This window comes from Mytilus edulis, chromosome 1 (genome assembly GCF_963676685.1).
Source record: "Mytilus edulis chromosome 1, xbMytEdul2.2, whole genome shotgun sequence".
Classification (NCBI taxonomy): domain Eukaryota; kingdom Metazoa; phylum Mollusca; class Bivalvia; order Mytilida; family Mytilidae; genus Mytilus; species Mytilus edulis.
This window is the reverse complement of record NC_092344.1, coordinates 106,165,906-106,192,207: the sequence shown is the minus strand read 5'-3', so window position 1 is coordinate 106,192,207 and position 26,302 is coordinate 106,165,906. Positions and strand designations below refer to the sequence as shown.

Genomic DNA, 26,302 nt, shown 5'->3' with positions numbered 1-26,302 from the left:
CAGTTTGCAGTGAAAAAGTAATGGAAGCCAATGGTATTTGTTTGTTTGTTGTACATGTATCAGAATTACAACATCTCATGCATTGGGATTAGTTGGTTAACCCTCTTAATATTGAAGATAATATCCAATAGCTGCAATTTTTTCTTAAAATTACATAATCAGGAGTAGCAACCTAAAAACGGGTTGCCCAATTGTTCTTAAAATTTCAGGGTAGAGAGATCTAGACCTAATGGACAAATCTACTCTAGTCAGATTTGCTCAAATTGCTTTGGTTTCAGAGATATAAGCCAAAAACTACAGATAACCATTTATGTTATATTTTTAGCCATTTTGGCCATCTTGGTTGGCGGGCGGGGTCATCGGACTTATTTTTAAATGAGATACTCTAATGATGAGTGTGGTCAAGTTTGCCCAAATTTGGCCTAGTAGTTTTAGAGGAGAATATTTTTGTAAAAGTTAACAGACGACGGACGACGACGGGCGATGGACGACGACGGACGCCAAGTGATGAGAAAAGACGGTGAATTCTTTGGGTCAGGTGAGCTAAACAAAAATTGGGAATTTCTATGCTCTGAGCAGTTGTCATCTGTCTTGAAACTTTGGTTGTTTATTGTTTATATCTATTGATGCAAGCTCCTTGGCAATTTTATAAAGTTTAGGTTTTATGTTTCAGAGTTATGGGATTTTATTATTAAAAATAGCTGATTTCCAGTTTGTGAATTATAATTCAAATACGCGTTAAACAAGTCTCATTTAACTTAATTGAAAGAACCTCCTATTATGTTTTTTTTTTTGTGAATTTGATATGACATTTAGAAGAAAAATATTCTTATTCTTTGAAGAAGCAACTGGTGTATCATGTGATTAGGCGCAGCTGTATGTTCTTGAAGCTATGTCCTTTTTAGGAAAACAATTGCCACCATACCCTTTCCTGTTGCATTTTATGACGCTTTGCCAGTTTGTAGGATGTAGTATGGTATAGCATGAATTATCTGTCTGTACATTGTAACATTTTGGGAAATATCTTAAAAACACTTTACCGATTCGCATGAAAAAATAGTGAGTTCTCTAGACATGAGCTCCCTTTTGAATTTTTAAATATCAGATTTTATGTTTCTTAGTTGTGGGTTATATATTTTTTTCATTTGAAAAGGTGAATTTCCTAGTTATTGAATATGCCTAATGTAACCGTGTTCACTTTTTAAATGGATGGTTGGCCCTTTCTTGAGATGTAAAGGGTTTACAATTATATAGTGTTAGATCATTGAAAATTGACTAATTAAAGTTCTTTGATATGTTTAATCAAATGGTGTATATAGATATTTAAATTTTGGGTTTCCAACTATACCAAAAAATAAATTCTTTGGAATGTGTCAAAAATATCCGTACAAAGTGCAATCAACCTTATAATTTACTACTTGATTTTATGTTGTTATCTCTGAGAACATGTAAGTGTTGCGAATCACGATTTATTTTTCAAGGTACTGTTAGTGTTCCTGTTCAATTGTTCTTTATAGAAAGTAAATCTACAATAATAAACAAAGCCTTTGCAAAACTGACTCTACTTTTCCTGTATTTTCTCCTCAATTTTTTAACACTCCATATAATAAAAAGAGAAAGACGTATAATTTGCTTCCTTTCCCACCCAAAAACTCAGTGACAAAATAACAACTAGTCTCATCTTAAATTGACAGCAATATAAATGTTTTTGTTGGAAGCATATGTACATCACATTGCACACTGCCACAAATCAAGTAGTATGATAAGGCGCCTGTATGTTATAGACAGGGAATTGAAATATGTTGGGAATTTGCATGAATTTTTCTACACATATTAATTGTTCAATGGCTTGAATTGGATTTACAGGTAAACAAATTGTATCATTTAAAAGTTCAAATTCAGAACTTGCATTCGTGATTGGGATTGTAACACAAAAAGTAAAATCACAAAAATACTGAACTCAGAGGAAAATCAATACGGAAAGTCCATAATCACATGGCAAAATCAAATAAAAAAATGCATCAAAACGAATAGACAAGAACTGTCATTTCACCTATTATGTCTGTTTGTTTTGTTTACGTGTCGTTGTCAATATAAAGGAATTTGACGAACTGTCATACAAGTGAGCGGTTTAGTTATCTATAAAACCAGTTTTAATCCACCATTTTCTACATCAAAAAATGCCTGCATCAATTCAGATATATGACAGTTATTATCCATTAGTTTGATGTGCTTGAGCTTTTGATTTTGCCATTTGATTAGGGACTTTCCATTTTGAATTTTCCTCGGAATTCAGTATTTTTGTGATTTCCTTTATTTGTCACACCTATATTTATGAAGAACGAATCTGACATTATCGAGTGACGTTATTGTTTGTAAACAACGTCACAACGAACACATGTTTGAACTTTCCCCATCCTTCCAAGTTTGGTAAGATTTTTACAGATTTCGCAAAAACTACTGGAGTTCCACCTACTTCATCATGTTCATTTTGTCTAACAAAATTTTTGTTTTGAACAACTAAGGAATTAAATCATTGATACATGACATGTACGTGTACTTTGATGCAGTTTAAGGAGCATGTGAATATTTTATTCTTTTGATATTAAGGGGACTATCTCAATAAAATATCAGTTTTATTACATCAGATTCAGCATACTAGTTTATGGTGATTCTGATTAGTTTAGTTTGCTGTGAAAAAGTAATGGAAGCCAATGGTATTTGTTTGTTGTACATGTATCAGAATTAAAACATCTCATGCATGGGGATTAGTTGGTGAACCCTCTTAATCACGGTTGTCATGGTCTATTGACATTAAATCTCGTTTCACGTCCACTTTTATTTTTTGTCTATCTGATGAGTTAAGCCTTTTTCAACTGATTTTTATAGTTCGTTTCTTATGTTGTATTGTTATACCACTGTCCCAGGTTAGGGGGAGGGGGGTTGGGATCCCGCTAACATGTTTAACTCCGCCACATTACTGATGTATGTGCTTGTCCCAAGTCAGGAGCCTGTAATTCAGTGGTTGTCGTTTGTTTATGTGTTACATATTTGTTTTTCGTTCATTTTGTTTACATAAATAAGGCCGTTAGTTTTCTCGTTTGAATTGTTTTACATTGTCTTATCGAGGCCTTTTAAAGCTGACTATGCGGTATGGGCCTTGCTCATTTTTGAAGGCCGTACGGTGACATATAGTTGTTAATATTTGTGTCATTTTGGTCTTTTGTGGATAGTTGTCTCATTGGAAATCATACACATCTTCTTTTTTATATTAACCATTCAAATTGCAGTTTTACATCAACTTATACTCAAGCAAATAAATTACCTTTACAAGTAGGCTGTTCATCACTCCATTCCCCCTTTGAGCGGTTTGTACTATTTCGACATATTATCAATGAAGGTCCTGATGAAGTATAACCATTTACACACTGGAAAGTGACATTGTCACCGTAATGATATCCAGAAATATTCGTTGGTATAACCATGTGTTGTGTTTTGTTTAAAGCTGGACATGGAACAGCTATTCAAAAAATAAAAACAAACTTATACGCTTACAGAAGCAGCAAATGCAAAAAATAAAATAACAATAATATCAAACTCCAAGGAATATTCATTACTGAAAGTCAATAATCAAATAAATCAAACACTTTATAAAACCAAACGAATAGATAACAACTGTCATACTCCTGATTTGGTACAGATATTTTTATGTAAAAAATGACGGATTCGACCTGGTTTAATAGCTAGCTAAACCTATTTTTGATTCTTATTGCATAAAATTTCATTTTATTGACAACAAAGTTTGAACAAAACAAACAAACAAACATAACAGGTTAAAATGAAAAAATAGAGATAAAAATGGAATGTCTGTGGGAAAGCTGTATAAACAAAACGTTTCCCATTCATTTCACTATGCAAGTAGGGATATGGAATAGTTTTACTAGTAAAAATCTTCATCTATAGGTAAACAAATGTTCAAGACATTGATCATGTCCTTAAACTGATGTATTGCATTGCTTTACATTTGTAATTCCGAATAATTTCAAAGCCTGCTATTTGGTATTGATTTTCGTCATTGTTGAAGGTCGTACGGTGACCTATTTTTGTTAACAGGTACGTCATTTTTTTTCGCCGGTGGAAAGTTGACCCAAAATCTTTATTAATTCCTATCGGTGATTTTATGTGTTTACTGCAAATTGATTGACATAAGAGTATTCGTTTTTCTTTGGAGTGTTTATTTAACATTTTTTTCCTTCGCCGATTGTGCTTGTTTTATCTGCATTGACAGATTTTCAATTATTGTTCACTTATTCCTTTTTTAACATGTACATTTAAAGGAAAACACCTTTTTTCGACTTCCATTATGAATTTCTTCGAAAATTATAGACTAAACTTTTCCGATTTGATTCACAATGTTAGTAAACATAAAGCATACATTTGATACTAAAATATTCATCTACATATATCATTATTTTGTGCGTTTTCTCTTGATCTTATCCGATAAAAAAACGTAATGCCTTCATACACAAGGATCCCTGTTTAAAAGCTTACGGGAGCTCGATTTAAAGGATATTAAACACTGTGCTAACAGTTGGCTATTATTAAATTAACATTTTTGCCGGCGTCCTTTGCAACTCAGAGAATAATGATAAAGCATCGCTTACTTAAGCATCCACTTAAATAATTATGTAGAAAGGATGTCGTCATAGACGTTTTGATTGTTTAATTGAGTAATATGTTTGTGTCGCTGTGAAATGAATAAAATGTAAGAAGTTTTTAAAATACAATTTAATACATTTTTGTTTTACTTTTCGTCAAGGCAACTTACTTTCAAATCCATTGTATTGTTTTTGTGTACGTAATTATTCATATGTTTCTGAATAAAATATTGTTTATACTAAGGCAAACTTCAGACATATACATTGTCTACACTTTAAAGAGGAAAACATAACAAATTATTAGTTGAAATACAATATGTTATTCCAGGGAAGATGAGCTAATTCAGCGAACAACACTACAAATCTCCCAAATATTACAAACTATAAGTAATAAGTATAAGTTGTCTGATATCTGAACGTTATATGCCCACATTTTGTCAAAGTTATGTTCGCAGACATTATTTAATTGGATAATTTTCAACAGTATACTTACGTATACATATCGGTATTTGTTCGGACGACCATTTTTCATTCGCTTTACATACTGATTGCTCATCAACCCCTTTGTAACCAGTTTTGCATGAAAGTGTTACACTGGAATCAACGACATAACTATTGCGTATCGGTTTGAGCTGAACGTTTCCAGAGGTCGGTATCTTTATAGGTTTGCAAGTGATAACTGAAAGAATATAAAATATATTTGTTGGCACACGCGTGTATATATTTCAGTAATAATTACTTTACTTAAAAAGTATAATTACAAACATACCGAGCTCCGAGAAAATTCTAATCGGTGAGACTCTAAGCTAATGGCAAATCAAAAGCTCAAACATGGTAAATGTTATATATAATAGATCTCTTACGTTATTTATCGTTGATCAACTGTTAATTCGATTGACTTTGATATGTTTCCGTGATGTTCTCTTCTTGTGCGGATTTTAGAGTCACAGTCGGTCTAGGTTTTTGTTAGTTCTTTCTGTTTTATATCGATTTAGCGAGAGTAGCCCTTTTTACTGATTTTCATAGTTTGTTCTTATGTTGTACTGTTACACCACTGTCCAATGCAAGGTCAAGTGGAAGTTTTTGTCCAAAGTAAGAAGGTTGTAATATAGTGGTTGCCGTTTGTTGCAATATATCATATTTAGTATTCGTTCATTGTTTTGTACATTCATCAGGCCGTTTAAGGTGGTATGGGTGTCTTTCGCCACCTTAGATTTAAAAAAACAGAGAACCTAAGGTCCAGATTTTCTATCAAGTTAGAAAAAATTGCTTCTGGAATGCAGAAATTTAATTTGAATTTGCATTTGAAAGAACCAATTTGTAAGAATATAACTTATTATTTTTGTTTGTTTTTAATTTTTTAATTGCCTTTTTAAGGAGAGGTAACTTTAAAACAGTGCATTTTCCGAAGGAATCTACATGGAATTCTATTTTGCATTTTATCCGGAAAACACGTAAAGTGACCCTATCTTTTCTTATGATATTTTCAAAACATTGTCTGAAAGTTATATCTCCCTAATTTATTTAACAATTCTATGATTTTGTTTTGTTTCTAATCACACAATGTTTTTTTCACTGTATTATCCATACATAATGATGTCTTTTTGTCACAACCTGTAACTTGGGAAAATACGCGGTGACCTATCATTTTTATTATATTTTTGAACATATAGCAATAGTTTTAGCAAAGTATGAACAAATTCCATCATTTTAATTATAGACTCCCATACCCCCTTAAGGGAAAATTAGTGATTTTTCACTTATACATCTGTAGTTTTAATATGTTCATTTAATACCGCAGCCCCACTAGGCCACGATCTCACTTTGATCTGTAAAAAAAATGCAAATTTGACGATCGTTGTGGGATGTTGAGAAAAATTTGGTGGAACTTTTGTGATATTTACAGAAAACCATTTTTTGGATTTAAGTGTTCACCTATTATTGATTATATTTACTTGATCACAAAGGATTTAATACAACATGCCTGGCGGCAACAGCCTTACAAGTAACAGATCTGTAAATAAAAGTGGAAAATTTGGAAACACTGTTCAGACTTTACTAGCTGCCAAATTAGATAAAGTTGACAAAGAAAAAACGGAAAAACCTAATAAACCACCAAAAAGGACTCACTCTGAAGTGTCAAATGAATCTAATACAAGTGTTGATCTGACTGGTATAATTAGTATACAAAGGGATATAGAAGAAATTAAACACAACCTGGAGAGTGGATTAAAAAAGATAGACCTTGTAAATGCAACAAAAGACCTTGTTAAGTCAAGTGATCTGGAAGTCATTGTAACTTCTATAGTGAAGAATTTATTTAAAGAATTTACTTCATCCATAGAGACAAAAATTGATAGTAATAAGGGAAATGGAAGAGAAAATAGATGCATTATCAATAGAAAATGAGAACTTGAGGGAGAAAGCTGAGGTAGCTATGAAAAGCCTATCCGCAACAAAGAAAGAACTACACCAAAATGAACTACTGACAAAAGAAGCTATTACCAGCAGCAACTACAATGAACAATATTCTCGCAAAAACAACATAAGAGTTATAAACTTTCCATGGCGAGAGCGACAAGATCTGCGTGCGGACTTTATTAGTAAAGTGAAAAGGGACATGCATGTTGAACTTGAAGAAAGAGATGTTGTCGCAATCCATAGAATTCCATCTGACAACTCAGGACCAAAGCCTCTTATTGTGAGATTATTTAGTAGTGATGTCAAACGAAGAGTGATGCGAGAAAAGATGAATTTACGTGACCATGTAATATTTTATGATGACATTTCCAAAAGAAACATTGAATTGATGAAAAGACTAAATGAGACTGAATGGTTCAGCGACGTATGGTACTTCAACTGTGGTGTATATGGAAGGATATCTGATGGTCTACAGCTGAAGTTCAATATATTTGATGACATTTTTCTTAGATTGTGACACAGGAAATAAGTAGTTAACTTAGTACTTGACTCTCATTGTTACATGTACATTATGTCTTGATGAACTTTGATTTATTTTTTTAACATGTTAAAAGTGCTATTCTTATTTTCATGGGACAAAGCTTAATACTATAAAAGTTGTCTCCCCTTTGTAAAATAGTTGACTATGTCATAACTGATAAATCATATACAGGATATATAAAAGTGAAAGAACAATTATACTGCAAAAAACTATTTTTTTGGACATTAATTCAATCAAAAATGTCTGCCATTTTGATGCTTAATTTTTGTTTTTATCTCTTTCCTTTTCTTTCCAGTCCTTCATTCTTTTTATTAATTATTGCATTTCTGCAATATCATTCCATTACATTTTGTTTTGGTTTAGTTTATGCTGAGTTATCCTGTTTATCATTTTTATGCATCTTTATGTTGGTGAAATGTTTTTCTTTAGTTTGTTTTTACACATATGGAGAATAATCAGATATTACTATTAAATTTTTTTAAGGTCATGTCATGTGCTAGCTTATAGTGTATTTACTGACACCATATCATGTGTGCCCTGAAGGTATTAACTGTTAATTACCAAGGTTTAGGAGATAGTGTTAAAAGAAGAGATGTTTTTAGTATATGTAAGAACATGATAATCCTCTTCTTCATGGTTAAGTACGAGCGTTAACGAGTACTTATCATGAAGAAGAGGGTTATCATGTTCTTACAAACTTAGAACATATAAACTCTATTCTTGATTAATTATATGTACTGTGTTAAATGGTATACATGAACACAGTTCTTGAAAATATGGCCAAACAAATAACCCCTCTAGCTAACTGTCTTGCTCTAATGACTATTAAAACTATTATTATTTTCAAGTCAGTAACATGTATGCATCTTTAAGTCTAAAATGAATCAACTTGTTGGAATTGGAACTTTTGAATTAAAAGAAGAAGTGTCCGAGAATGATTTAATGCTTTTACCTACTCAGGACCTTGTAAAATATGAAAACGAGCCGGTCGTGTGTGAGGCTGCGGCCCCGCGTAGATTTTCTGTTCCATTGTCGGATTCAGACTTACAAGAGAGAATTCTTAAAGCTATTCCGAAAAAGACTAGAAATAACAACAAGTGGGCTTTAGGCGTCTGGGTTGCGTGGACTTTAGAAAGAAATTTGTATCAAGAAACAATAACTGATGGTGGTAATGCAATACCAAGTGATCCGAATTTACTCTCAAATGAACTTTTAAACTATTGGATGGTACACTTTATACAAGAATGTAGACGTGTTGATACCAGTCCTTATCCACCAAATTCATTGGTCCAGTTAGCATCAGGCATTCAAAGGTAAGTTACAAATTTTAAATTTCAATATATATAACACCAGGACAGCCGTTACAAGTAAAATCATCAAAATCAACATTTTATTGGAATTGTAGGCCACAGCTTCCACAATACAGTATATAGCGTTTGATGTAGATGTTACATTGTACTAAAACTATGAAAATGTAATTTTATGAATTACATTTGTGTTGATTTTGATATTTGTTTTTGTAACCGCTGTCTTGGAGTTCGGTATAGTTAAACGGGTTGGTGGAAAAGGGGGGGGGGGGCAACAACTGTTGAAATACGTTCGTTTACTTGTTTTAAGGGAGCAAACATTTGATTTCGAGTGGAAAAAGGGGGTTTGCATTCTGGGTTTTTCAATACATATTGGAGACGAACTTTTACCTGAATCCTCATTTTGCATTTACTGTGTCCTATATATCTTGCCTTTTTTTTTACTTTTTGTCATGGGTCATACTGCTTTTTTTTGCAAAAGGTTTCACCTGTCCTTTTACATTTGATTTTAGCCCCTCTCCTTAAAAATAGTTTACTTTTAAAATGTATCGTAACTTGTTTTGTGGATGCAACATTTGAGGCAGGAATTCTAGGCAGGGGGCTTATAAAAAAAATCATCAATTGATTTTTTACTGCATATCAGAAAACCTTTCTCCTGCATTTTCGTTTACAAGTACTGTCAAAAAGGACAAGCCTGTCATATTCATCCTACCAGTTTGATTTTATAACACTGCTCATTCTGCATTTTTTTCCTAAAATGTTCGATCGTATTTTTTTACTTAAAATATCTTCCCCCAATAATTAATTCTAAGACATACTATTACAGTTTAAATTAGTCTAGTTTTAACATGGCTAATTTCATTTTGTATTGATTTACTAAAAAGCTGTATATTCAACTCATTCGGCCAATTTTGGAGAGCAAACTCATACATGTATACATTTCTTGTCTTCTGGGGTCGTCTCCCACCCCCTCGCTCGGGAGATAAAACTCGCGTTTAAAAAAACACGAATGACAATTTTAATCTCAATTTTAACTACGTTTTTAAACTACAATGAAACCAGTGTAAACAGAACCTTGAATGAATCGAAAACCCACCTAAACTTAACATATATGATCCTAAGTCCAGTCATATAAAATTTGATGCGATGTGAATCTGTTAAACCGAACATCTAACAAAATCTAACAAAAAATTGAAGTACCAAGGAGGTCGTACTAGACAGGTTTCACTGTATTGCAATTCGTCGTCGGTTATTTTACTTTTCTGAAAAATAATTTCTTCTTCAACCAATTCATCTTTAAAAAAGTTCTACTAATCCTTTATAAGTCTTTATATGTATTAAAACAAAGAGTAAAACCACCACTTTTTGTAGGTATCTGAGAACAGATTGTAACAGAAATGACGTGAGCCTCTTTGAAAAGGATTCATCTACATTTGCGTTTTTTAGAAAATGTCTTGACAGTCGAATGAAAGAACTAACCAATAATGGTATTGGAACTAACGTAAAAAGGGCAGACCCTATATTAACAACAGACGAGGAGACCATGTGGGATAGTGGAGTTTTTAATTGTAACACTTCAAATGGGCTAACCAATATAGTTTTTTTCTACAACTGCAGGTTTTACCGTAAACCGCTACCACATAAAGCTAACGATGGTTCTATTCGCTTTAGCGTCCAGCCGATTGGTATTAACACATTGTCTAGCAAAATGAAGGAATTATTTAAGGCTGCGGTAATTTCAACTACTGATCGTAATATCACCAACCATTCTGGGAAAGTTACATGCTGCACCACACTTTTCAATGCCGGATTTTCCGATTCAACTGTAAAATCAAGAAGTGGTCACCGATCAACGGCCGTCGACACATATAAACGCCCGTTAGAAACATTACAGGATAATGTAAGCAAGGCATTACAGCCGCCAGTACCCACAAGCAAAAACGTTAAGCAAGAAAATGACTTGTCCATTGCCAAAAGTAACCAGCACAGTTTCGAAGACAAAGAAAACGATAATAGTACCATGACAATAAATGTGCCAAATTGTATAAACAAAGTTGTCATTTTCAAAAATGGACAAAGATATTGTTTAGAAATTTGAACTGCTTGTGTATTAAAGAATATTTATTACAGTTAAATTTATACAAATAATTGAATCTTGATTAAAAAGCCTGGGGTCATAACTATTTTTTCAGTACACTGTCCTTGCGAATTGCCTCTAGGCAATATTGGCAACACTAATTGGCCCTTTGTAATTCAGAGCATAACAATAAGATAATCACTAAATAAGAACATGTTTTGTGTCATTCTTCACTATTACGAGGGTGAAAATCCTTGCATTTCATTGGTCGAAAGCACTTTACTATGTTCTAAACTATTTAAGAACAAAGAATTACAATATTTACTGATTAAAAGATACTCATTTCTTATCTGAAAATGAAAATAATATAAGAGCTATGTGGGAATATGATAGTTATTTTTCATCTTATAGCTCAAATCGACTAGCCCGTCAAGTACGTTGGACGCCGGATTTTATTTTAGATATACAACATGTAATAAATATGATAAACATTGTTTAAGTAAACATCCACTCATTATATAATCATTGATCATTACAACTAACTTAAGAAAGTTCTTCCCCGTACCAACGGCCAAGACACGCCCAGGAAAAACCAGAGATAAAACCATACATTCTTTGATGGTCATAAAAGATCTGGAAACCTGTGTTCTACAGCAAAAATATCTTTCGACAGACCGTCTCATAGGGACAACACGAGAACCTGCATTGATAATGAACTTTCATTCCTAATCAAAAACTACACTTATAATCTATATAACATTTCGAAATTGAAAATTCAAAAAATTAAAAATATACAATACTCCCACAGCTTTGAGATATTGATAACTATTATCAAAAATGTAATTTTGATGTGTACACTTCAAAATTCAAAAAATTAAAAATATACAATACTCCCACAGCTTTGAGATATTGATAACTATTATCAAAAATGTAATTTTGATGTGTACACTTCAAAGGACGGCTAGAAAGTGAGATACATTTACATGTATACCTTTTACCTGTAATCAATTTTGATTACAAACAAATCCTGATTGGACAATACCTTATTTACAAACCGTTAATACAGAAATTTTCCCGCTATTACTAGTCGAAACGCGGGAAAATTCATGTATTTACTCTATTACCTACTAACCGGCCTACACCATATCGTACATAAACACTATGTACGTTTACCATAATTAATATACAAATTAAGAACAATATTAATTTTGCCGACTAGCCCGTCAAGTACGCTAGAAAACTTACAAATATAGGGGGAACCGGAAGTAATGAAAAACAAAAAATGTTTACAACCCCAAATGCTTTGTCACTTGCAGCCTTTTATCAACTGAATCCACAACGTAACCATCCTTGCTACTGTCACTTTTCCAACGACCGTGTCGTTTCCATACCCTATCATTGACATCCGAATTTGCTGCAGCAGTAGCACCACCTGACCGCATTGAATGCAATCCAAGCTTCAGGTCTTTTGAAACTAGTTTCAGTCTAGAAATAATGCTTTCTCTGGCTGTAGTATAACTAAGCTTTTTGTTTTTATATATAAGTTTACAAATACTTTTAGAACGAAAAATAGGTCTAAACAGGAAAAAATTGGATTCCAAAATGACACCTGAAAGATTTACATATTTCAAAAACATCTCATATGGGCAAGCAATGGTATCCCCCTTGGAAATTAAAACCTCATTACCATTACGATACTGGTCAGTCTTACTCTTCTCTATATACAAAATTAAATAATCTGATTTAACTTCAACATTTTTACACAAAAGAGAGCTAATCTCATCGAAACGCAAAAACCCAGCAAAAGACAGTAAAATCATTGTTAAATCACGAACCACAAGTAAATCTTGGCTATCTGAAAACATGCTACACAATTTCAATAACATATCTAATGAAACGGGGTCCTTCTTGTGTTTCTTAACAGTAGCCACTCTCTTGGCAGATTCTTGTAATGAATGTATATATGAATTTTTAGTTGGATCTGCAAAATTACTCATTTTAGTAGCAGTTATGTTTAATAACAACTTTGAGTTTAAGGTCCTAAAAGAAAAAAAAGATGTTGGTGGCAATTATTTAGTATAAGACTTAGTTGTTGAGACTTTTAACTATTTATGGACCAAATATAGATATATAATTTTTATGATCAAATTATGTCAATTATAGATGATTTTGGTAATGATAGCTATATGATATGTGGTGATTTTAATCTGGTTCTCAACCCTAATGAGAACTACATGTAAATAATCCAAATGCTCGGGAGAAAGTTTTAGAAATCATTCAGGAAAGGTGTTTCATTGACCCTTTCCGTGAATTTTACCCAGATTTGAAGCGTTTCACATGGAGAAAAAGAACCCCCTTTAAACAAGCAAGGCTAGATGTTTTTCTTGTATCTGAAGATTTACTTTGCTGTTTGAAAAATTGTAATATTGAGCTTAGCTATCGCTCTGATCATTCTATGGTTGTATTAAATCTAGAATTTAATCCTTTTGATCGAGGTAGAGGATTGTGGAAATTTAATAATTCATTATTGTATGATCCAGAATATATAAAGATTGTTAAAGAAAAAATAGTGGAAGTTAAAAAACAATATGTAACACCTGTTTATGATATAGATAGAATTGAAGACATGCATAATGTAGATCTCCATTTTAATATTAACAGTCACCTATTTCTTAATTGAGACAACGTTGGTGGAAATTAGAGGTAACACTATATCTTATTCAAGTTATAAGAAAAAGGTAAAAGAAAAACAAGAGAAAGATCTTAGAAATGAAATTTTTGTTTTGGAAGAAAAGGTAGATGAAGGTTCATTACAGATTTTGGAAAATAAAAAATGTGAATTAGAAAATATAAGAAAAGAAAAAATTAAAGGGAAGATATTTCGATCAAGAATACAATAGGTAGAAGAGGGTTAAAAACCTACTAGCTATTTTTGTGGGCTAGAATAAAACAAAAATACAAATAAGATAATACCAAAAGTAGAAAAAGAAAATGGAGATGTAATTTCAAAACAAAAAGATATTTTAAAAGAAGTAAAATCTTTTTATGAAAATTTATACAAGAATAAAGACAAGTCAAAGAGAGATAAATTCATTAAACTTTCAGAAGGATTGAAAGATATAAAATTTAAAAAAAAACTAACTGATGATGAGAAAAAAAATCTTGAAGGTGAAATAACAATTGAAGAAGCTGGTTTGATATTGAAAAATATGGAAAAAAATAAAACACCAGGATCTGATGATTTCTCAACAGAGTTCTTTAAATATTTTGGGAAATATTTGAAAATTTTGGTCGTAGACTCCTTGAACTACAGTACTGAGATTGATGAACTATCTGTTACGCAAAAAACAAGGAATCATTACATGCCTGCCGAAAGGAAATAAGCCTAGACATTTCTTAAAAAATTGGCGACCTATATCTTTATTAAATACAGTATATGAAATTGGCTCTGGAGTTATAGCAAAACGTTTTAAAACAGTTTTAGATAAACTGATAGATTTCGATCAAACTGGATTTATTAGTGGGAGATATATTGGAGAAAATCTTCGTTTAATTTATGATATTATGCAATTTACTGAGGAAAAAGATATTCCAGGACTTTTGCTGCTCATTGATTTCGAAAAGGCATTTGATTCAATTTCTTGGGAATTTTTAACCAGTGTCTTGAAGTTGTTCATTTTTGGAGAATCAATAATTAATTGGTTTAAAGTTTTTTTTATAACAATATCAAATCAGCTGTAAACCAGGGAGGACATCTATCAGAATTTTTTTTTTCTATAGAACGAGGCTGTAGACAAGGTGCTCCCTTGTCGCCTTATATTTTTATTCTCTGTGCTGAGATATTAGCACTAAAAATACGAAATAATGATAAAATAAATGGTATTACAATTACGCAAATTGAGCACAAACTTTCACAATTTGCTGATGACACATCTCTTATTTTAGATGGTAAAGAAGAATCTTTGAATGAAGCATTAAATGAATTAGATTGGTTTGGAGATATATCTGGTTTAAATATAATTCTTTCTAAAACACAAGTTATTTGGATATATAGGAAATAAAAAGTATAGTAATGAGGTATTATGCCAAAATAGAAACCTTACATGGGGAGAAACATGATTTAAGGTATTAGGTATAAGCTTTGATGTTAATCTTGACAGAATTGTAAAAATTAATTATAATGAAAAAATTGAACAAATTAAAGGTGTAATTAGACAATGGTCAAGAAGAAATCTTACTATTATTGGTAGAATTACTTACGTAAAGACATTGATGTTGCCTATTTTAAATCTTTGTTTATATCCTTACCAAATCCAAGTGATGATATTTTAAATTTTTTTATTCAACTTATGTACAATTTTATATGGAGTTCACCAATTGATAGAATTAAGAGAGATGTTTTACAAAATGATATTGAAGATGGTGGACTCAAAATGATAAATCTAAGTGCATATATTTTAGCACTGACGTGTACAGGGATGAGGAGATTATTTAAAACAGACAACAAATGGCAAAATGTTTTTTTGTAAAATGTTCATGTAGAACTTTTTATGGTTGTGAAAGTGTTTATATCCAAAAATTAAAACAACATATCAAAAATAAATTTTGACAAGATGTTCTGAAATCATGGCAACTTCTTAGAGAAAAAGATGAATATGATAGTTGGGAATACTTTTTGCTAGTCCAATTTGGCTTAACAATAATATAAAGGTAGCAAATAAACCTATTTTATTATAAAGATTGGTTTGAAAATGGTATAAGATTTATAAATGATATTGTAAATGAAGATGGGACCTTTTACTCTCATCAAAAGATAAAAGAAATGTATCAGATAAATGTAAATTTCATGAGATATAATAGTATTATAACTGCCATACATCAAGCATCAAAATAATTTGTGGTAAAAAATCACAAATTAGAACTACCTTTAATTCCATCTGCTATTAAAAGACTTGTTAAAGGTTCAAAAGGATGTAAAGATATGTATATTGTTTTAAATAAAAATGGAAGTGTTCCCACTAGTCAGTTAAGATGGACTAAAATTTTTGGCTTTGATCAAAACCATTGGAATTTTTTTTATAAACTGCCATTAGTTGTCACAAATAATACTAAGTTACAGTGGCTACAGTATAGATTCAATCATCGAATCTTAGCTACAAACAAATTTCTTCATAAAATTAAGATTTATGATAATCCAAATTGTAATAGAAAAATTGAAACATTAGAACATTTATTTTGGGAATGTGAACATACACAATTATTATTAGCAATAAAATGATTGGAAATTGGTTTCTGACCAATGGAGTTGGTGTACTTTTTACTAAAGAAGTTTTTGTTTGGTAACACTGCAAAAATATCAAAAGGCAATGCAGAAAATACTCTTTTTCTTACCATAATGCAATATATTTATAATTCCAGATGTTTAAAAAAAAAAAAAACTGACAAGAAACTCAGTAAAAGAAAAGTTGAAATTGTGTATGCAATGGACAAAAATATTGCTATAAAACAAATGTGAACATCGTTTTCTCAGAGGATGGAATGTTTTTCATATATTACTTAGTTAAGTACAAAAATGTATATACTTTATTATTTGATATTATACATGGAATAAATGAAAATGTTGCATTTACTATACTAAAATAGAATTCAATTTCTAGATGAATTATATTGAAAAGTCACCACACTAATAATTCTCTCTCTCTCTCTCTCTCTCTCTCTCTCTCTCTCTCTCTCTCTCTCTCTCTCTCTCTCTCTCTCTCTCTCTCTCTCTCTCTCTCTCTCTCTCTCTCTCTCTCTCTCTCTCTCTCTCTCCGGTGTTCAAGTTACTTTACTCTTTATCTTGTATTTGTATATTTAAAAAAAAAATACTTCCTAATAGAAAGATGTATTGATTAGATAATATCGTCTTAAGATTTATATATTATATTTTGCTATTATATTTGTGTATATGACGTTGTAAATTGGAAGTTATAAATAATAAAAAAAAATCCAAAAAAAAAAAAAAAAAAAAAATCTTAGCGAAATTTTTGAAACAACAAACCAATTAGACAGTTGTTAATGTCTGTGTCATTTTGGTCTCTTGTTGGTAGTTGTCTCATTGGCAATTATACCACATCTTTTTTTCTTATATAGAAGAAATATAAAAGGTAAAAAAAAAGGTTCAGAGAACAATTTAAGGTCTTTCCTCCCATTTAGATCTATTTTGAAATGAAAAGATCAAAATTCAATTTTAAATGTCATTTCCAATTTGTAGAATTTTTAAATTGTTTGTATAAACGTTAAATGACAAAAATATGTGACGTACTTATACATTTTATGACGTCAGACACGCGAAGCAATGAACGTTTTTGTAGACAGATGTTTTTGTGTTCTGTTCAATTGTTCCTTTTAAAATTTTTAAACGATGATGACTGCTGTACCCATATTTTGACTATTTTATTGATTATGTCTGTTTAGTTCAGTTCACGCATCATTGTAAATATATGACGAAACTGTCATCAAAGTGAGAGGTTTAGCACTATAAGAGTCCGCTGAGTCCAGTATTGTTGTCATTTTACTTTTTTTCAAGCTTTAAATGATAGGTTATTGTACGCTGATTAAAAAAAAAATATAGTTTCTATGTATACCTTTTTTTTAAACAGGGTGATAATGTGTGACTTCCGGTTATGAAATGTACCTCCTGTATATTTTGAATGTTTACATTTGATTTTAGGATCTTGGTTCATGATCTTGAATTTGAGATTAAGGGCAGAGGTCAATTTGACGTTTTAAATTTTGCCCTCGCTTTAAATACATATTTATACATCATAAAGCTGTATGACTTTGTGCAAAAGGTAACAAGCCATATGACCTAAATTAAAGCAAACCGGAAATGACCTTGTGTACACCAGAAGTGGCTTTTTGGTACTTATTTCATATTAAAGTATATACAACAATATATTTTAAAACCAGGTTTCAACTGAACTATTAATTAATAAAGAAAGTACATTTTCAAACCTGAAGTAACAAATTCTATAATGGAAAGACCTAAAATTGTTCTATGAATAATTGGTTTTTAAATATTAATAATGTTGTCATACGGTGCTTTGTGGTTTCGCAAGATGTCGCTTACATTTTCTTCATATTATAGCAAACACATATGTGCTTTTAAAACTGACCCGAATTACAATGTAGCCGAACATTTTCATTATAAGATTTATCTCCACAAACGCTGTTTTTCTTGTGTGTGCATCTCTTTCGCAACTGTATCATTTTTCAAACCAGAGGTAACGAAGTATCTCCCTTATTTACAAAAAATGATAGAAAGAGAAAGTTTGGGAATCTGAGTACAATAAGCTATCATTTGACGTTGAAAATGACATTTTAAACAATCTTTGCTGGTGGAAAGACTTTCAATTGTTCTCTTAATAAATGGTTTGTAATTCCAAAAATATATTGTTTCTATACAATTCTGTTTGAAGTAGGGGATGTAATTTCTTACTTCTGGGGTGCAAAATGTCATTTCCGATATTATTTGATATTTTGAACTATATATTGTTCTATATACATGAAAAAGTAAAAAAAAGCTACTCTCGGTTTACAAAATGTCACTTCTGGTTTCCTTTTTTTCAAAGTTAAATGGCTTATAAGCTTAAGCACAAAGTCTTATGGCTTTTTGACGTATAATTACATATACACAAATATTATATATGAGTCGATTTTTTCTTGAGTTTTACAAACGCTGAGAATAATTGTGCATTTATGAGTGTCCACGATTCAATGGACCTATGATACGATCGCATGTATTGTTACGAATCACACATGCTTTCATCCGGCAGGATAATTTTTAAAAAAAACTTCTAGATTTTTAATCATAAAAAACTAAAACAATCGACAAGTTGGCTAAAATTTTGGAACCCATTATTAAAATTGCATATTTCATTTAAAAATAAGATAAGAATAAACAGATGCTGCTGATGAACGCATTGGTGCTTGTTCTTTTAAAAAATATAACTGTGTCTTTGGAAAATAAAACAAAACGGAAGGCTTATTATAATCTTAAATAATAATTTTATCCTACATTTTTATCATATTCGTACAATCGAAACATCAAACAAATACAGCCGTGATTGTTTATCGAGTAAATAAAACAATTAATTTGTGCACATAATTTGTTTACACAAGAAATTTATCTTAACTGCATATATTCCCGTTTGAATGGTTTTACACTAGTAATTTTGGGGCCCTTTATAGCTAGTTGTTCGGTGTGAGCCAAGGCTCCGTGTTGAAGGCCGTACTTAAACCTATAATGGTTTACTTTTTAAATTGTTATTTGGATGGAGAGTTGTCTCATTGGCACTCACACCACATCTTCATATATCTATATCAACAAAATATTGCACTTTTGAGATAAAGTAATGCTACTGTGGATTCATTTATTTTCGTGGGTACCAATTTTCGTGAATTAAGGAAAACTTACGTGTTTGTGGACATTTAATTTCGTGGTGTTGCCGAAGACTGCATACAAGCCAATGGAAAATTTGTTATTCGTTGAACATTTAATTTCGAGGTTTACCTGTACCCAAGAAATCCACGAAAATTGGTATCCAACGAATATTAATTAATCCACAGTAATTGTCCGAGCGATTGTACTACGTGCTTAAAATGCTCAAATTATCCAAGAAATTTTCACAGACAACCATCCTCGTTCCATAATTTTTGATACTATACTTACGTTTACATATCGGAAGTTGTTCCGTAGACCATTTCCCATTAGCTTTACAAAGTGAGTGAACATCATCCCCGTTGTAACCATATTTGCATGAAATTGTCAAATTGAAATTAAAGAGATATCTGTTGCGTTTCGGTTTGACCTCAACATTTCGAGAGGTAGGTATCTTTAAAGGTTGGCAAGTGATAACTGAAAATTATTTTTTAATGATTTGTTAACACATTTGTATATATACTATGTAAATCAGACATCATTACACTATTTGAAAATCACGAAAAATCATATATTTAAAGGATTTTCGCACATCTTAGATAATTGTTATATGAGACATTACTTGTGATTTCGTGTACAAAAAATGCTCGTTGAACGATAGTTTGACAAGTGATTGCTGTAGTTAATGTTTTTTTTAAAGCAATCTTTTATAGCCATATGTTTTACAATTTTTCAGAAAGAAAAAAAACCCATCTTGCAAATACATGTAAGATAACTCTGAACAATGATTATTTATAATAGATGCGATACTTTAAGAAAGCATACTAATGCATAAGGCGCTGAAAACGTATTGAATATATATCGTAGAGTTGTCACTGGTTCCGACGTTCTCGCCCTGATTTTTAAGGAAAGGTAACACTCGGAACTCTTGATTTTTGTCGAGCCTGTATATGGTCGAGCGGTCATGACCATATGCGTATACTCATATGGTAGAACCATTTGAGTTTATTACTCGTTTGGTTATCAACGGGCCGGACCATATGAGTATTTAGACCATGTAAGTATTTTTTTTTTATTTGCGTTATAAAAGTTTCAATATTACAGAAACTGTATCTACAAATACAATGATAGCCCCAGTCACACTGTCAAGTTTGACTACGTTTTAAAGTTCTACGTTTCAACTACGTTTTGAACAAAAATGTCCCATTATTTTGAGGTTTCACTAGTTTTGGGCTACGTTCTAATCACGGTTTGTTACGTGTAAGTACGTGTAGACCTACGTTTTCACTACGCATTGATACGTTTCGGTACGTAGTAATCACGTTTTGTTGCGTATATACCCATGTGGTCATGACCATACGCGTATGGTCCAAATACTAGTACTCATATGGTCCGGAACATATATAAATGTTGAATAATTGAATAAAGAAAAAAAGAAGAAAACGGTGCACCGGGCATAGTGAAAAACGATTTGGTGCCACAGTATCACAGTAGTAGGGTTCGAACCTCGGTCAGGTTATAAGGAAATAACAATAAGCTGGAATATTAATATATATGTTTCAGGCATTTTCTGAATTCCTCACCTTGACAAGCATTATACAAAATGACAAATAATACCTAGTCAGTCTGCAAAAGGACTGAAATTTTGAAACAAAATTTTACAAATTGCCTGTTCAGTTTTAGGTAATTTGTGGCAGAAAGACATCATTGAGATGCTTCTGACAAAAGTGGACTAAAACACAACATCCTGCAAAAAATTTACTAAAGGTTCGGTAGAATTAATTTATTCTGCAAAAACCAGATTGGATTTTTTGTATGTCATTTGACATATTTTCTTTATTTTGTATGTCCGATACTAGTAATAAGTTTATGGTTATTAATTCAAAATGGCAGAGGAAAAAAATGATCTGTCTATAGAAAAAAATTTACAAAACAGTGAAGTGAATTATATAAAGGAAAGAAAAAGAAGTATTAACTAAATGCCGTTTATTTCTTTCAGTCACACATATTTGATGCATTTTTACGACGAGAATAATTTGGTTAGAATTCATTTGCGTTATTTCTGCAGTGGATTGACCTGTATAAAGGACAGGAAAATTGAAATGAATGAATTTAGAATAAGGACAGAACATCTACCTGTAGAATGGCCATATAGTTCTGAACGTGCAGAGATTGTTGGACTTTACTAACATGCGGCAATACATTTAATGTCCCTATTCAGAAAGAATAAGAATGTGTACATCCACATCAAAACAAATTCCCGTTTATAATATGGGTTTCACCAAATGCAAGATTGTGTTTTTTTTGTGGTGCAAAAGTATAAGAATCTTAATCTGTAATGCCCAAACGGAATTCCTGGATCTTTTTTAATCTGATGAATGAATGAGAAAGTGTGAATGTGGTTTAAATCTTTAAAAATCGACTGTGAAAAGACACAAATAACAATACATTGACAGGATAAGCGCTTGCTGCTATAGATGTATGACACGTCATGGGCAGATCTGCTTCAGTCCGTTAAAAGCTATAAGTCAAAAGATACAAGTCAAACTAATCATAATAAATAAATGTACTTTGATTTGAGAAAATGTCTCAAGTTTGAAAATGCCCGTAGCATATATGATTAATAAGTTAAAGGAGCGGAGGTTCAGTATGGCAATGCTACATTACGCTTAGGGGGAAGAATGGCTAAAGGACAACGGCATCTTGAAAGTGTTGTTACAAGAATTTTTATGCGAAGAAAGGGTAATTTTCCCTTCAGGAGGTTTCTGATGTATTATCCACAATATAACATGACATTGCTGCGTTCTTTTACATCCCGCAAAGCCGAACGGAGGCCCCAATTTTGTTCTGACATACTGTTAGTCTACAGATAGCAGACAGCTTAATATACCTTGGAGCGGTCATAGATACCACCCATAATGCAACAGCCAACATAAGGAATAGAAAGAGCAAGAGTAGCATACTATAAGCTAAGAAAAAGATTGACATCAAACCATTGCAGTAGAAACACCAAAATGATTTTTTTTACAAAAACAATGTTATATCAGTGTTGGTTTATGCATATGGAGCAGAATGTTAAAAGATAAGCGGGAGAAATTGAGATAGTCTTAATAACACCTTTAACACCGGGAAGATATTTTGGCCAACTAAGTTTTCCAACGCAGAACTACTACATATAGCCAACATGAGCAGCATAACCAACACCATTAAGGAGATGGAGTTTGATAGGTCACGTCCTGAGGATGGACCCCATGGAATGATTGTAGAATCGCCTTGACTTGGACATCATCAGGAAAGAGACATGTAGGAAGACCAAAGGAAACTTGGAGACGAATGGTAGACAAGGAAAGAATAGAATTTGGATGGAGAACATGGGAAAAGCACAACAAGCAGCAGCAGATAGACTCAGATGTAAGGCTTCCATTCACGCCCTATGTGATACACGGCACTAACGGGAGTTGTAAGTTATAAGTTGTAATACTATTTGTGTGATAAAGAGCACGTATTTCAATTTGCATTTAATAGTAAAAGGAGTATACGTCAATAAAAGAGCAATGATCAAAAAATGGGAGAGACGTTATATGGATATGATTGAGCTTAAAGAAAAAGGGAAAACTTAGGCTGAACTTGGACACGTTTGTGAGATTGGACATGTATGAGCGTTTTTATGAAACAGAAATGGAAACAACTTGACATGTTTTGGATTTCAGTGACGTTATATGGATACGTTTGATGAATCGGACACGTTTTGGGGGATGTAAACGTGTCTGATTGTTACAAATTCCTTCAAAAACGTACTGCGTTCCAGTGTTAAAGTTTGATTAAAGATTTGTTTTTAATTCAATTTTAGATTTTAAACTTAAATACATTAATGGAGACTAAAGTTACTGATTTTTTTATTTTTACACACACTTGGCACTATTTTTCATGAATACATTTCGGTTTCTGTTTTTTGAAAGAAAAAAAACATTCTAAAAAAATGAATTTATATTTAGAATATTCCTGACTAAAGCATGTTTAGTGAGTCTTATAGAAACTCCAAAGACGCTGATAAATCAAGGTTTAATAGCGGCGTGGCAAACTGTCACCAGTTTCCAATCAACTGTCTTATCGTTAATTTTTTTTTTGTGGAGTGTTCAATCAGTTATTCCTTTGTTCTATATTCTTTGATTGTTCAATTAACTTGTTCTAACTTATTTTATTTTTTGAGGGGACGATGTTTGCCTCCTATATAAATACATTTTCTAACTATGAAAAATAGTTTTGCACACAAAATGTTTCAAAAAGGGAAGATGATTTAATTCAGTGAACATTACTATAAATCAACCAAGTATAACGCATTTAAAATAAAGTTTTCCGATGTCCGAGCCTCTGTACATGGTATACAAAATGCTCAATATGACGATAATACCATTCCGCAACTTCTAAAAGGACATAACATCATTCCATAACTTTCGATACTATACTCACGTTTACATATCGGAAGTTGTTCGGTAGACCATTTTCCATTAGCTTTACAAAGTGAGTGAACATCATCCCCGTTGTAACCATATTTGCATGAAAGTGTTACACTGGAATTAACAACATAACTGATGCGTATCGGTTTGATCTCAACGTTTTCAGAGGTCGGTATCTTTATAGGTTGGCAAGTGACAACTGAAAGAATGTAATAGTTATCTCTAGAAACACATTTGTATGTAATTCCTGTTATGATTATAATTATTATCTATAATCAGACTGTAAAATTTTAAAATAATTCAGATGTGCATATTAAACAGATCGTATATAGAGAGTCATTCAAAATATTGAGAGTCATTCAATTTATAGTTATACCCATCAAACTTGAATTTTTGCTTTAAGCAAATTCCAAAAACATTATCTTCACAATGACGAAGTATCTGGTAATCTTATCAATAGTCATAATTGGTGGAGAGTTGTCGCATTCAACCATACCACATATAACTACTTGTATATGAGCTGTGTATCCTATATAACGTTTTGTCTAATGTTAACGTTCTTATTAATATTCAGGACGTAACAAATTGTTCTAAACGGTTTACTGGAGTTTTTGACAACTCCTTATATATATGACTTAATTTCACTGTTTCCAATACACTTTTAAACATCAATATTTTATTAAAAACCAAAATGGCAAACTCAATATAGTAGAATAAATCTCGAAAAAAATATCATGATAATGACTATGTCATTTACACTGTTAAACCATTACTGCAACATTGTAGAATAGAAAAGATGATTGCACATAAGTACAGTTTATAACGCCCTTATACATTGACATCCTTGCAACGACGACCAATAAGCTTACATTAAAATTATGTCACACTACAACTTTTTTTAACAAACAAACAAAAAAATAGTTTTAAAGATTCATTATGATAAACGGTAGTTCTGATTATATTAATGAAGTTCTTTTGAAAATGTTCGATTTGAACAGCGCTTAAAACGGACTCTTTCCGGATATTAACCTGTTTTTGCTTTGTTCTTGTTTTGTAAAGGGAATTTGAAAGGTCAATTTGAATATGAATTAGCTGAATGTGCAGTAGACAAAAATATATAAATATCATTTGATATTTCCTTTTATCTTCTAATATCTTGGTTTTAGTCGACTGATTTCACATACATGTACATGTAGTTAATACACACCGTTTCCAATCTTACTCTTCGTTTAAAGACATCCTTCAGACAGAGTTAAACACATGCCTGAAGAAAATTAGCCATTCAATTCAAGATTGAGTTCACAAATTTTACTTTTATCCCCAATTCAAATAAAGGTTAATTGTTGAAGGCCGTAGGGTGACCTATAGATGTTAATGTCTGTGTCATTTTGGTCTCTTGAGGACAGTTGTCTCAATGGCAATCATACCACATGTTCTTTCTTATAATTATTTATTCATGTACTTATTCATCTTACTTAGTCATTATATTTTCTGAGGTAAACAACTCAAATCTTTATAGCGCTTGTCAAGAGTATAAAGAAAGTCACGGAAACTACGAGAATTTATTTATAATAGACAATAAACTGAGATCTGTTTATGGTGCAATACCACTATATCATAGTACAACACATCCGCTTACAAGGGAAAACATGTCTAAATCTAATCGTCCTTTGCATTTGAATGTTGTAGGAAATTTATCTAACATTTCATAACAGTAAAATAATTCTGAGTCATAAACTTATATACCTATGGTTAATTGAAGCACCATTCTTTTCTTTTATTTGGTTGAGTTTAACGGAAGGAGTTATTGAAACCTGCATGGTTAGTTCATTCAGAGTGAATACTGCAATCACTCATGTATAATCTTGCAAAAATGTGTGAAAGTTACCCCAACATTTAGATTTATTTGCTTAAAAAGTCGACATTTATCGGAAATTAGAGATAAAAAATTGACCAAAATGAACCTTGTAATCACGAAAAGAGGGCAATTAGTGGTATTTATTATCCATATATCATCTATTGTATCATTTTCAACTGTTTGTAGGCAGACAAGCAACATAAAAATAATGTTTTGTTCCATACTGTTGTCTATCATGTTGTGGCTTGGTTTGAATTTTTCGGAGAAATTATTCTCGAATCGATGTAGCTGTCGACTTGCATTTTACTGATTATTCTCAAACTTTTTAACTGATTATGACAGTAATGCATATAGCCAGTAAAACAAAGGATAAAAAATTACTTGCAGTTTATAAAAATAAGTCTTATTTGAGTATAATACCACCAAATTTTGTTTTTCACATATAAATGTGGAAAACAAATACATTGTATTTCCTTTAAATTTGACAGTTGTAGGAAATAAATCTTATATTTCAGAAAGTAACAAAGATGTAAATTTTTGACAACCGTTTCTATCAATGGT

At 31.6% G+C, this 26,302-nt stretch overlaps 3 protein-coding genes across 3 annotated transcripts in view; 1 reads left to right on the top strand and 2 right to left on the bottom strand.

Moving 5' to 3' along the window:
• The first annotated feature begins 8,499 nt into the window (after positions 1 to 8,499).
• LOC139497093 (zinc finger MYM-type protein 2-like) lies at positions 8,500 to 11,025 on the top strand. Its single transcript, XM_071285192.1, has 2 exons — positions 8,500 to 8,933; positions 10,299 to 11,025. The coding sequence occupies exons 1-2, from the start codon at positions 8,500 to 8,502 to the stop codon at positions 11,023 to 11,025; spliced, it is 1,161 nt and encodes a 386-aa protein (XP_071141293.1).
• A 1,265-nt stretch (positions 11,026 to 12,290) lies between these two features.
• On the bottom strand, positions 12,291 to 13,001 carry LOC139496942 (integrase/recombinase xerD homolog). The gene has a single exon (XM_071285130.1). The coding sequence runs from the start codon at positions 12,999 to 13,001 to the stop codon at positions 12,291 to 12,293; it is 711 nt and encodes a 236-aa protein (XP_071141231.1).
• Positions 13,002 to 16,687: 3,686 nt separating this feature from the next.
• Positions 16,688 to 26,302, bottom strand: part of LOC139496781 (E-selectin-like) — a 174,083-nt gene continuing 164,468 nt past the window's right edge. Inside the window, exon 7 of the mRNA XM_071285118.1 lies at positions 16,688 to 16,812. Within this exon, the coding sequence (XP_071141219.1) occupies positions 16,688 to 16,812 (125 nt within the window). The remainder of the gene's footprint in view (positions 16,813 to 26,302) is intronic.

Coding starts and splice junctions, on each gene's coding strand:
- LOC139497093 (XM_071285192.1), top strand. CDS start 8,500: ATGAATCAACTTGTTGGAATTGGAACTTTTGAATTAAAAGAAGAAGTG. Junction 8,934..10,298: donor TTAGCATCAGGCATTCAAAG/GTAAGTTACAAA, acceptor CACTTTTTGTAG/GTATCTGAGAACAGATTGTA.
- LOC139496942 (XM_071285130.1), bottom strand. CDS start 13,001: ATGAGTAATTTTGCAGATCCAACTAAAAATTCATATATACATTCATTA.